The 12,792-nt window shown below is 42.0% G+C and overlaps 1 protein-coding gene across 2 annotated transcripts; it reads right to left on the reverse strand.

Annotated features, from left to right (window-relative positions):
- Nucleotides 1–95: 95 nt before the first annotated feature.
- Nucleotides 96–11,182, reverse strand: LOC136422605 (uncharacterized). 2 transcript variants are annotated; one of them, XM_066410413.1, is made up of 5 exons: nucleotides 10,630–11,182; nucleotides 8,759–8,950; nucleotides 8,336–8,472; nucleotides 670–964; nucleotides 96–432 (listed from the first exon to the last, which is right to left on the reverse strand). In XM_066410413.1, exons 2-4 carry the CDS (start codon nucleotides 8,929–8,931, stop codon nucleotides 933–935), a joined length of 342 nt encoding a protein of 113 aa, XP_066266510.1. In that variant the 5' UTR covers nucleotides 8,932–8,950; nucleotides 10,630–11,182; the 3' UTR covers nucleotides 96–432; nucleotides 670–932. The 2 variants fall into 2 exon arrangements, with proteins under 2 accessions (XP_066266510.1, XP_066266509.1); XM_066410412.1 differs by lacking the exons at nucleotides 8,336–8,472; nucleotides 8,759–8,950; nucleotides 10,630–11,182 and having other exon boundaries at nucleotides 670–8,066.
- Between the last annotated feature and the right edge of the window lie 1,610 nt (nucleotides 11,183–12,792).

The following is a 12,792-nucleotide window of genomic DNA, read 5'->3' on the forward strand; positions in this document are numbered from 1 at the left end:
TCTTAGCCCCAACAAGAATGAATGTCAAATGATTCTCTCAGCACACACTCTCACCATCAATGTAATTAAGAGGAGAGATACAAGCACAAGTCATGTACACTTTGAATCTTCTTGACAGGTTTAATCAAACAATTTTTGAAATCTTACATTTTGTCTTCTCTCAAAATCTTATTACTTTTTAGTACATACAAAAATGCAAATACAAAAACTGTAAATACAAGAAAAATGGAAGTACAAAAAATATGCAAGCTGAAATAATATACACTTTGAGTATTAACTATGTGAGCCAAACAATCTGAAGCTTAATAATTGTTATCAAAATCTGCAAAGCTGGTGTCCTTCTGCGCAGCTTCAGCTTGCTGGGACCTCCCCATGCAGTTTCTCATGGAGACATGGACCACGTTCTGCCTCTCTTCTCTAGATGGGTCCCATCTGGAGGACAGAAACAGGAGTGAGGTTTGAGGAAAAGAAGCATTCAGGATAAAAATCATAGGTTAATCAGTCTCTTTGAAGTTAAAGAAACAATCAACATCATGTGCACCCTTTGCTGTTGACCCAACAACTTACACTTGACATCACCTTTTCTCTAGATCTAAAACACATGTTTACTGGTGTTTTAACAGAAAACAATTCTATTTTTATTTCCTTGTTATATTAGCACAAGCATACCTGCTGTATGTTCAGACTGCTTGAGCATGATCTTCTGACTGCTTAACCACTTAAAAGAAAAGGAAAATTATGGTTACTGACAATGATGCAGTGGTGGAGAACTCTAAATATGGAATTTCATGCTTTCAAAAGGAAAAATGAGTTGAAACATGACAGATATATTACATATTATTAAGATCAAGATACAAGATTACAAATAAAGAATCTATAATATAAAGAAAAAGTTAAGAAAAAAAACCGCCTGATATATTTTCCAAGGTACTTTAAGGTGCTCTTCGAACAGAAGAATGGTCTCCTAAAAGAAAGGGAAAAAAAGAAGAGATTAGATCATTGTTTAAAAGTGACTACCTATTGTTATCCTTGTGCATTCCGTTTTTTTCTTCTTTTTTCATTTCCTCTATCCCAATCACAGGGAGAGCTATTTTTCCTTCCTCAACCACAATCACAGGGGAGAGCTCTTGTTCCTTCCTTTGTAACACCAGGAACCCCCTTACCCACCCCTAACCTTAGGGGTGGGTAAGGGGGTTCCTGTTTCACCAGGAACCCCCTTACCAACCACTGAGGTTAGGGGTTGGCAAGGGCGGAGTGGGTACGACTTCATCGTTCATGTCCCCTCCCCCTTGCATACCCTGTTTGTTCAGCTTTGACCAAACAGGATTACCAAGACCAGAGCTGGTGATGATCCTTATGTCGCCAGGAACCCCCTTACAAACTCCAAACCTCAATGGTTTCTTGGTAAGGGGGTTCCTGTTTCGCAAGGAACCCCCTTACCAACCACTGAGGTTAGTGGTTGGCAAGGGCGGAGCGGGTATATATGACCCTCCCCCTCGCATACCCTGTTTGTTCAACATTGAGTTTGACCAATCAGAGTATGCAAGGCCAGACTGGCGACTATCCTTTTTTTTTGCACCAGGAACCCCCGTAGGCGGAGCGGGTAATGCCTCCTCTCCCTTGCCCACCTAATACGGTTGGCAAGGGCAGAGCTGGTGCATATCCTCATTATGATAACAAAGGAAGGAATTTTTTTCTATTCCATCGCCTTTTCACAGGTTATTGCAGCATCACTGATACAGCGAACAATACACAGCATCATGGTAACTGTAAAATGTCTGTATGACCCCACAGCTTACATTTGATGGCACTGGTGAAATGTAAACATGGTCAATAAGGGTTCCTTTCATGGTTGTAGGATCTTCCACCAACTGCTCGAAATCCTTTGTCACAAAGAAATTCAGAATCTTTTTGTTGTCTTCCCCTGAAATCAAGTTCTCGTTAAAGTCCCCAAGAAAGATTGTAGTATTTCGTTTCACCGTGGCCAGGTGCTGCATCAATTTCTCTAAATTGCATATGAATACATCTTTTTTCACATTGGGTGGCCTGTAAATAGGTACAATGAGAATTTCCACTCCCTCAGCAGACATACGCATAACCACACATTCAAGGCGTATGTCACTTGGAATAGGTATTTCAGAACATCTGTACCCATCACGGACATAAACTGCCACTCCTCCATGAGGGGAACTTGTTGTCATAGAGTCTGCCTCACAAACACGTCTCCTGTCTTGACGAAACACAGTAAAGTTTTCTAGCTGCACCTGAGAAGACTGCACATCACCAGATAGCCATGTCTCAGTCAAGCATATTATATCAGCTTTGAGCAGACAGGTGGATTTCAGACTTTTAAAGTGGCCTACCAGGCCTTCAGTATTGTGGTGGACAATATTTAGGACCCTATTGCTTTCAGATCTGTCATCAATATTTATGAACGGGTCACATCTAAACTGTAAGTGCCTCATACTTTTGACCGCCTCCTCTACTTGCTCATCACAGTAGATAGAGTCCTGCTTGTAGTCGGTAATGTAGAGCCCACCTATTGAACAAACCCTACTTAATGCCACATACGACATACCTGATGCGAAAGCCTTTTTCATGGAGACAACCGCTTTAGGAACAGTCATGCCCTGCACTTTGTGTGTCGTACATGCCCAGGCTAGCTTCAACGGGATTTGGTGACGTGTAACATTGCGAATTTTTTTCAAGGTGCTCTCGATCTGACGCACTGGCACTGAGTTGACAGGTATCTCCTTGGGAACAGCACTCTTTTGCCTTTCCTCAGCACCTACCCTTGGGTTATCAAATAGCACATAAACAGTTGCAACTTCACTGGCATTATCTTCCCCACCTTTCATTCCAGTCACAGTTCCAAATGCACCATTCACTAAACCATCTTCAACGTTGACATTGCGGCAAAGTATGACCCTAGCACCAACTCCGACTCGGAGCACATCTAGTAGGTCGTCTCGTACCCCTTCAACTAAATCTCTCCTTTTAATCGAACCTGAGCACAGATCTTTGGAAAAATCAAAGGCCTCGTATCGTCTAATCGGTGAACACCGGAGGATCAACATGTTGTCATTATGCCGATCAACAGTATCATTGGTGCCGAAAATGTGAAGGGCATCTTTAGGGTAATCATCTGATGCAAAGTCAAGAGAGAGCACCCTTGAACACAGAGTTTTGTCATCTTCATCTGAAAGTTTGTCTTTCTTTCTCTTTACCCTAAGCCTGTTCAAAAGCTCGGCAAATGCAGCATCATCCTTCTGCCTCATGATCTCCTCTAGTTGCACAACTTCAAAAATGGGATTCCAGAGGTCAATGATCTCTTTTTTTCTATCCCTGCAAAGGCTCTTACCTTTGACTGGAGGTAGTTGGTACATGTCGCCAACTGCCAATATACTTACATTTCCAAACTTTGCATCTGGGTGCGCATGTGTCAGTTGGCCCAATCTGCCGTCGATGAAGGACATTACATTTTTATCAACCATCGACACTTCATCTATGACCACAATCTTTAGACTTTGGTACTGTGCGCGCACTGTATTCAGTGTTTTTTCCGAGAGGGGTTGATATTTAGAACCAAATGTCAAGTGGAACGCATGGTGGACAGTGCTTCCACCGATGTTGAAAGCGGCCGTTCCCGTGGGCGCCGTAAGTAGGACAGAGATATCGTCAGGGTTCTCTTGTGTCTGCTTAAGTATTCTCGTAGCTTCGTAACATATGCACTTGATAAGATGGCTCTTTCCGGTCCCAGCACCGCCCGTTACAAAAATATGAAAGGGCTCCGGTCGCTTCCCCACTGCAGTTTCCAAACACCACTTCCGTACAAAATAGAAAACATCTTGTTGCATGGGATTGAGCGACTGCATTAGAGGGAGTGCAGTTTTTGAAGCGATCTGCAACTGGCATTTTTCTAGGGTGAAGCCTTGTTCTTTCGACTTGTCTGTCCTGTCCACAATCGCAAGATCAGGGATGTCATCCTCAATATCTTCATCATCAAAAAGTTGGACTTTTACTTGCGCGTCTTGACACTCAAATCTGTCCTGTTCCTGTACAGGGAAGATCTGGGCCCAAGCATCATCTAGATCACTGCTGGTGTTTTCTACTTCTTTACGTGCCCCCTCAAGTTCTTCACGATTTTTCTCAAATTGACACCTGTTATTCTCCACAATATCCCTGACATTTAAGACACCTGTCCTTTCAGACAATAAAACAGAGCCACTCAAGTAGAAGTCTTCATACTTTGCAAACTGTTCTGGTTTTAACTGCATGTCAGAGTAGTGCGGCAAGTATAACTTGAGCAACGTCAAGTAGAATCGCTCTGGATCTTTTTCCTTATTAAACTTGGCAAAGCGAATGATAGCAGGGTTCGATCTGGTGCGCTTTTGTACAGACCCTAAATTATCATTCAGGACATACTTCTTGGTGCCTCGAGATGGCTGCTCACCATCTTGTTGCTTCCCCGAAAAGGAAACCACACGATACTCAGAGACAAACTTTGCGGCACACATTGTTTGGAAGGGTTCTTCCAGTGGTCTCGCCTTGTATCGGTCCATAATGCTCGGCATCCAGATGCTTTCCTCCTCGCCGTTTTCTGCACTAGCAATGTTCTGGATCGCTGCCAAGGGTTTAGACAGGCGACTAGCTTTCTCATCTGTCGGTATGAAAATGACTTCTCTTGAACAATCCTTTAGCTTCAGGCTACAGGCTCGATACACTGCCTCCTGCGCACTCACTTCCCTGTGGTGAAGGTAGGCGTTGCCTACTTTTCTCATTTCATTAACTACATCCTGATTCCCTTCCCTAGCCTCTTTCTGGGCCTGTTTAAGTAGCTTTCCCATTTCCCTTTCTGCTTTGCTAATGTACGATACAATGTACTTAACACAACTGTACGCATCGAGAACATATTGGATGTCCATGTTACCATTCCAAGCCCGGAGTAGATGTGGATTGTAATTGTTCACCCACATGTCTTTTGGCTCGCGCCTGAGCACTACTTGCTTCCTGGTTGCCATCAAATTGAAGGCGTCACAGAACTCTGCGGCCGAGAGATCTGCCTCCTTCAGAATGGTGTCCGTGGAGCACTTGTTTGGCTCCTTGGTCTTGTCCAACACGTCCCAGAATTTTTTAAGGACTGCTTCGGCTTGCTTCTTTCTTCCTTTGAAGGATGCCATTTCTGCATCAGTTAGATCTTGCAGTTTCACGGGGCCGCACATAAATGTCTGCTTCACGGGAGGTTTTGGGAATCCAAACCTACAGACCTTGCCACCTTTCTTGCAGGATGCTGTATGACCTTTCCGGTGCGTTTGAACCTGACTAACTATGTCAAATAGCTCCTTATCTGCCTCTGAGTCGGGTAGCTGACTGCACACATACCTGTCCACAAAGGCACATATCTCCTCTTCAGAATTTACGTTCAATTTCGGCGCATCTTTCACCCACAACAAGCAATGTATGTGTGGACTGCCACGGGCCTGAAATTCAGTTCTTGAAAAAGTTTCTACAACTTCCCCTATGGGTTGCGACTGAGACTGAATGAGATGTTTGAAAAGCAGCTTGACTCTGTGATCAAACATGCGAGCAGCAGTGACTGGATTACTCTTCAAAATGTCACAACGCTCTTCCCACGTCAACTCACTCACTGGTACGGTACCACGATCTTGTCGAATTGCTTCCAAAACTTCTGGCCATCGCAAGTCCGCCGCAGAAAAAGTCACGAACCACGTGGGAATTCCAATCTGCCTGATCATTGCGTACAATTCATTGAGCGTCTTTTCCCAGAACTGTGGAGTACCCCTGACTGGCTGAAGGAAGCGATAGCCTTCATCTGACTTAAGAATGGCCTGTACGTCCTCTCTGTCCGACAACATTTGGGCCCCTATTCTACGCCCGTCACTTGTGATTGGTGAACTTTTTCGCAACGAAATGGAAATATTTGATCGTATGAAGTGCGTTTCTATTACATATTGTGCATAGAATATGTAGCTGGCATCGCTCGCAAACCGTGAGTCTGCTCCCATAAGGCGTGCCTTGAAGTACTGACTGGCAGTTATACGTGTCTCGCGGTCATCGTTGAAAGAATACTCTCCCGTTGGAAACTGTACCGGGAAAGACATCGCCTCTCCTCCGACTTCCTTGAAGACAAAAACTGGCCTATTACCTTCTCCCGGGGCCACACAAAGTACGTGTTCATCATAGTGATCAAGGAAGTCCTGTCCTATGTCTACTGGTTGCAGGCATGTATCATGTGGAAGACCCCTTAGCTGGTCGTCATCGTCGTCTTCATTCAGAGCTGCCTCTTCCGTTACTTTTTCAACATTGATCTGTCCAAGAATGTTGTCCATCTCCTCGTCTTCCATGCCATCTATGGCTGCCCGGACCATGTCACTCCCTTCCTGCTGCTCGCCGTCTGTATGATTTTGTGTGTCATCGTGACCATGTTCAGTTTCAGTAATAGCCGGTTGGATGAACCCCCCTTCCTCAGTCCACGGCACGACCCAGTCGGTGTCAACAGAAACACCATTGTAATGTTTGTTATTGTCTACAAGATATTGCAGAGCAGTGTCAACCTTCAATGGACTTATTTGTCTGTACATGTAATGCCCTCTGTACTCTAACTTCTTCTTTAGCTTCACTTTGACAAACTGCGCCTCTGAAGGCATTCTGGGTAGAACCGCATGTGTTTTACTTACATCTGCTGGAACACACACTACAGGACCATTAACTCCTTTCTGACCACCTTTCGGAAGAGCTGTTACCTTCATGAATGGTATTCTCACAGCTACTAACTGTGACTCAAGTGTATTGAGACATTTCAACTGGGGTGGTATTTCTGGAAGACTCATCTTGTTAGTTTGCGCCTGGGCTGGAATTTTCTTTTTCAACAAGTAACCTTTGCAGGTGTAACAAATCCATTCCTTACCATGTGACTTAACTTTAGGACAAGGCTGTCTGGTGCACTCTTTGTTACATTTATGAACATACTCACCTGTCAGACAGCCATGAACTGAAGAATCAAACTTAGATCGAACACACACCACGACTTGTGAACGGAAGAATATCTTATGGCACACAGTACAAACATGTTTAAGTCCTTCCCTGCATTCCTTCTGGAACTTTTTAACAGCTTGCTCCACAATTATGGAATCATGTTTCTCCCTTCTATTATTCTGAACCTGTGCTATTTTTTCTGCTCTTAGTTCTGGATCACTTTGATACCTTTTCCTATCTTGTTCAAGTTTCTCCATCCTGTGGTCCTCATCAGTTTGGTACCTGGTCTGTAGTTGTTCAAGTTTCTCCATCCTGTAGTCCTCATCAGTTTGGTACCTGGTCTGTAGTTGTTCAAGTTTTTCCATCCTGTGGCTCTCATCAGTTTGGTACCTGGTCTGTTGTTGTTCAAGTTTCTCCTTCTTGTGGCTCTCATCAGTGTGGTACCTGGTCTGTTGTTGTTCAAGTTTCTCCTTCTTGTGGCTCTCATCAGTGTGGTACCTGGTCTGTTGTTGTTCAAGTTTCTCCTTCTTGTGGCTCTCATCAGTGTGGTACCTGGTCTGTTGTTGTTCAAGTTTCTCCTTCTTGTGGCTCTCATCAGTGTGGTACCTGGTCTGTTGTTGCCAAAGTTTTCTCTTTCTGAGGACCTCATCACTATGATATCTTGAACTTTCTTGGAACCTTTTACACTTCTTGTATTCTTCATCATGGGCACGCTTAGCCTTTCGCATGCGGTCTACCGCAAGGAACTGTTCTGCTTGTTCTGCTGTAATTTTTTTCATGTGGCGCCACCGTTGACCCCTCGACATATTCCTCGACTGCTCTAAGCTCATTACATCTGTGACAATGTCATAGTGATTTCTATCTGTATTCCGAAGATAGATACCAGAGCTATACCCACCATCTGACAAGTAAGTGTCCTCTCTTACGATTCCTGTTGGAGAAAATTTCATCCATCTCCACCCCTCCCTTGTACCACAATAACTATATACAAAGATAGGTCTTCTAAGCATTGAAGCCATGCAGTAGATTTCAATATCAGTTGCCCATGTACCATCAAAATGCATTTGACTGGTTACTATGTAATCAGTCATGGACAGTCCTGTAGGAAGGAAAAGCCTGCAAAAAGCATGAGGTAGTGTCTGCATGTGTGCAACTAACAATGACCTGAGCGCAAGATGGTATTCCTCAATTCCAAACACTGCATATGAGATTGCTTTGAAAAAACAATTCCCAAATCCCCCAATACTTTTCACATTTAATGGACACTCTAGGGGAACGCTATTTTGTCCGGGGGGCAAGGGGGACTCATGCAACGCTGCAACAGGAATGCCCAACTGACCTGATAATGTGAACTGGTCAGTCTGCGTCAAAGGGCAAAACACAAACCCTTCACCAGCATCTGCTCCTGTCTCCTGCACATCTGGGGACCACTGCCTTTTCTGTCCTCCCTGGCCACCCTTTTCCTTTGGTGCCTTCCTAGAATGTGAAAATATGAGATGGTTATAGCAATGGTAGCAATGCACAAAGACAAATTTGTTATGAAAAACAATGAAGGGGAAATTTGTACATGCAATATGTGAAAACTGAAAGCCCCTGTTGTGGAGGAATCAAAAGCCATAAGCACTTCAAAGTTCAATTCACACCTACTAAAATGTTAAGTTTATCCAATGATAATGTTCAAAATTCATCTTGTAAAATATACACCAACATATCTCAAAGTACTCTAATACTAATGGATAAAGCTGTCATTACTGATTTTCACCTTTGCTTGGGTCCAGGATTCTCCTCCACATCCCCCGCTAGCTTCAGCATTAGTTGTGACATGACCAGCCACACCAGCAAACATGACGCCTCTGCCCAACAGTGCAGGGAGTCAGGTCCAGGGTTGCTGAAGCAGCCTATCCGCGCCCTGTATGTTCCCAGGTCAACCCCCATCCTGCTTGCCGCAGGTCAGCTATGGAATGAAGGCTTGAAATTAAATTAAAATTGTGCACACATTTCCATATTGAAAAGTTTTGTCAAATAGGAATACTTTTCCTCTGAATGGTCCTCAGCCTGGTTAACAAAAATTACCTACTAGTAAAGGAGTGAAAATCTATACCTCATTACAGCCACCTGTACCTAATCCCCTAAATAATAATAAAAATTGGGTACACAAAAGCGCACATGCACCTAGTATTTTGAGCCCAAAAAAACTTATGTTAGGCTGCACCAAGTAATTTTTATAGATGACGTCCGCGCGCACATTGATTTTGGTCTGTTCCCAGAAAAAAACCCAAGAAATTCCGCTTCCTGTAACTATGACCAAAGAGTTACGACAGTGCCGCAAATCGCGAAAGATTAACGTACTCGTCACGCGAAAGCCTAAGGCTATTGACAGGATCATCCTGTCAGCAGTAGAAATTGTCAATAGTAAAGTCAAAACTGGTCAGATCAAGCATATGAATATGTCATGTGGGTTCGGTCGCTAAATACATGTATATGTCTGTTTTTGAGGTATGTAAGGTTCCGTTCTTTAGTCTGTTTTGGATCAAGTACAATGTTCGAAAAAATTATAATCTGGGAAGGGGGAGTGTAAGATGAATGCATTCATTTATTCTGCATGGATAATGATCATTCATTCGTTTCTTGTTATTTATACTTGTTGGGGAAATATGTGCTTTTTTATTTCTATCGTTTTTGGTCCATATTTGGCTCTTGAATAATTGCTATTATTCATTAGGATTTCTAAAGCATAAGTAGAAATGTAGAAATGCATGCGAAGAGTTAATAACCAACTAATTTTGTCTTTTTAATATACTATGTTTCTGCAGGCCTGCAAAATCAATGGGATATGGAAAGAAACAGGACAGGACAACAACTGCTGTTCAACTTCAACTTATTATTCAAATTATTGCTGTTTTCATGATGAATAAAAGAATTGTTAGTTGTTACACTGTGTTCTCTCATTCAATTTGTCTCCTAACATGTGTCGTCGACTATTATATTTCAAATCTAGGCATCTTGTTTTTTTCGGCCCTTCTTGCGTTTTTTTCGCGCTCTCGCATTAGATTTAGGGTCTCCAAAGGACGTCATCCATAAAGATACTTGGTGCAGCCTTACAAGCAATTGCCAAGATGTTCCCGTCAGGAAAATTTCTCAGGACGTTACTGACAATGACAATTTTCCTGTCAATAAGAATTTTCTTGCACTAGTGACTGGATAATCTTGGGAATAATACCGCATTATCTTATCAATTTTTTTACTCTTGATAGCAAGACCAATGGACATGAATGGATGGTTACCACAAAAAAGACACTTGCATAAAATAAATTATTGAATATATTCGAACCGTCGAAAATTCGAACCCAGTTCTTTTACCAAAATTTCTCTGTTCTACGATCCAAGGACACAATTTGTACTTGCTAGATCTAGAAATTACTCAAGACCCTGACGTAAAAAATTAGCAGGTAAAGAAATCTGAAGCTTTAAATACTATAAGGAAGAAAATTAATCCGACACAAGATGGATCTCAACATTTCGATCAGTTCAAACAAATTATAATTTAATAGTTCTCTGACTCTATGATCCAAGGAGGTTCTGTCATAAGAAATGGCGGGAAAATGAAACATCGAGCTTATAAGTTACACTCACCTTGAATGGCTTTACGTTCCCTGGCGCCAGAAATAACGGGACAGCAGTGCCTCTGAACCGACTCAACTTTGAAAAAATGATGCTCAAAGTTCGCCGATGTCGTCACTGCAACTTGGAGTTGAAAATTTTGGTTTTCGAGTTGGAACATTTGGAGTTGAAAGTCTTGTTTCAAACAATCAACTCTCAATTTGTGGTGGATCGCGGACGATTCGAACCACAACCATATTTGGAACGGTCGATACCATTGTCTGACATTAAGGGAGAGAAATACCAAAAAGACCCTAAAAATAGTATCGTAGTTGGGTCTATGCTCCTGTGTACACAATTAGTTATTGTAAACTAAAGTTAATTATTTTTACTATGCATATATTGTTGGGTTAAAGACTATGTTTTGGCCAGAAAATGTCGTTTCATTTGGTTGTGTTCACCCAAGACAAAATTAGACGTTCCGATTATGCAAATCATTTCTTTGGAACATTCTATTACTATAAGGGGGAAAAGCAAAATTCTTTCTAGTACAAAACGTCTGACTTACGTCAGTTTTTTCATGTATAGCATTTTTTTACATCAAAAAAATATTATCAATACATTGGTGTGTACGTTTTGTCAATATTTTATTTTATCATATGAAAACTTCAATATTATAACATCTTTGACTCCTGTAGAGTCATATGAACTTTTCTATACTTCCTGACTGCCTAAACGCGCTAATCTTTTTTTTAAATAAAACGCCCTCGGTACAAATGATTCGAAATTACTTGTTTTGTCTCCATTGAAAATGTTCCATCAATATTACAATTAGAAAACAGTCACTCAATTTACGCAACGATCGTGTGTTAACTCCTTAGTATGATATACGTGCTTTATTGGCGTTTTGATGCGTGCCGAACTTTACTTCCGGGTGAGGAAAGGTTGCCACGGTACTTTACAATAATAATCGAGGTACGGCATCGTCGGGTATGCGCTTAAGCATTTCATACCGCTATCCAAGTGTCATGACTGGTTTTAAGTTGAGTCGTTGTGAAGCCGAGCTTAGACGGCGCCGGTTTACAGTATGACCGCGGTTGACCGCGGCCGTCAAAACTCATTTGGAACGTTGTGTTCTACGAGTTCGGCAGCGTGTTCCATTCACCCGCGGCCACGAACAGCCTTCTAAACTTCGTTTGGCATTCTATTAAGATTCTAAAGTTCCATTTAGTGCTTAAAATGCTAGTTTTTCACCAGTTTTTGCCGCATAAAACCTTTTTTTCTCATCTATATGGGACAAAACGACCATGGTGCAGTGTCGTATGTACAGGCCTACCAGCTTGCTGGATTTCAAGATATTCCAAGCTCTAGTTGTGGAGATATCCATGTTTGTTATTTGTTTGGAACGGAAGAAGAAGAAGAGGAAGAAGAAGAAACAGAGCAAAAACAATATGTTTACTTCTGTGAAGGTAAACATAATAACTCTTACTAGTGTATTGTTGGGATAGCACCCCCTTATCCCATTGATTCACTATAAGAGATATCTATTTAACTCTTACTAGTGTATTGTTGGGATAGCACTCCCTTATCCCATCGATTCACTATAAGAGACATCTAAATAACTCATACTAGTGTATTGTTGGGATAGCACCCCCTTATCCCGTCGATTCACTATAAGAGAAATCTCTTACTAGTGTATTGTTGGGATAGCACCCCCTTATCCCATCGATTCACTATAAGAGATATCTATTTAACTCTTACTAGTGTATTGTTGGGATAGCACTCCCTTATCCCATCGATTCACTATAAGAGACATCTAAATAACTCTTACTAGTGTATTGTTGGGATAGCACTCCCTTATCCCATCGATTCACTATAAGAGACATCTAAATAACTCTTACTAGTGTATTGTTGGGATAGCACCCCCTTATCCCATCGATTCACTATAAGAGATATCTATTTATCTCTTACTAGTGTATTGTTGGGATAGCACTCCCTTATCCCATCGATTCACTATAAGAGACATCTAAATAACTCTTACTAGTGTATTGTTGGGATAGCACTCCCTTATCCCATCGATTCACTATAAGAGACATCTAAATAACTCTTACTAGTGTATTGTTGGGATAGCACCCCCTTATCCCATCGATTCACTATAAGAGACATCTATTTAACTCTTACTAGTGTATTGTTGGG

This window comes from Branchiostoma lanceolatum, chromosome 17 (genome assembly GCF_035083965.1).
Source record: "Branchiostoma lanceolatum isolate klBraLanc5 chromosome 17, klBraLanc5.hap2, whole genome shotgun sequence".
In the NCBI taxonomy this organism is placed as follows: domain Eukaryota; kingdom Metazoa; phylum Chordata; class Leptocardii; order Amphioxiformes; family Branchiostomatidae; genus Branchiostoma; species Branchiostoma lanceolatum.

Excerpts from the sequence above, each read along its gene's own strand:
- LOC136422605 (XM_066410412.1), bottom strand. The coding sequence starts at position 8,060 with ATGCATTTTGATGGTACATGGGCAACTGATATTGAAATCTACTGCATG.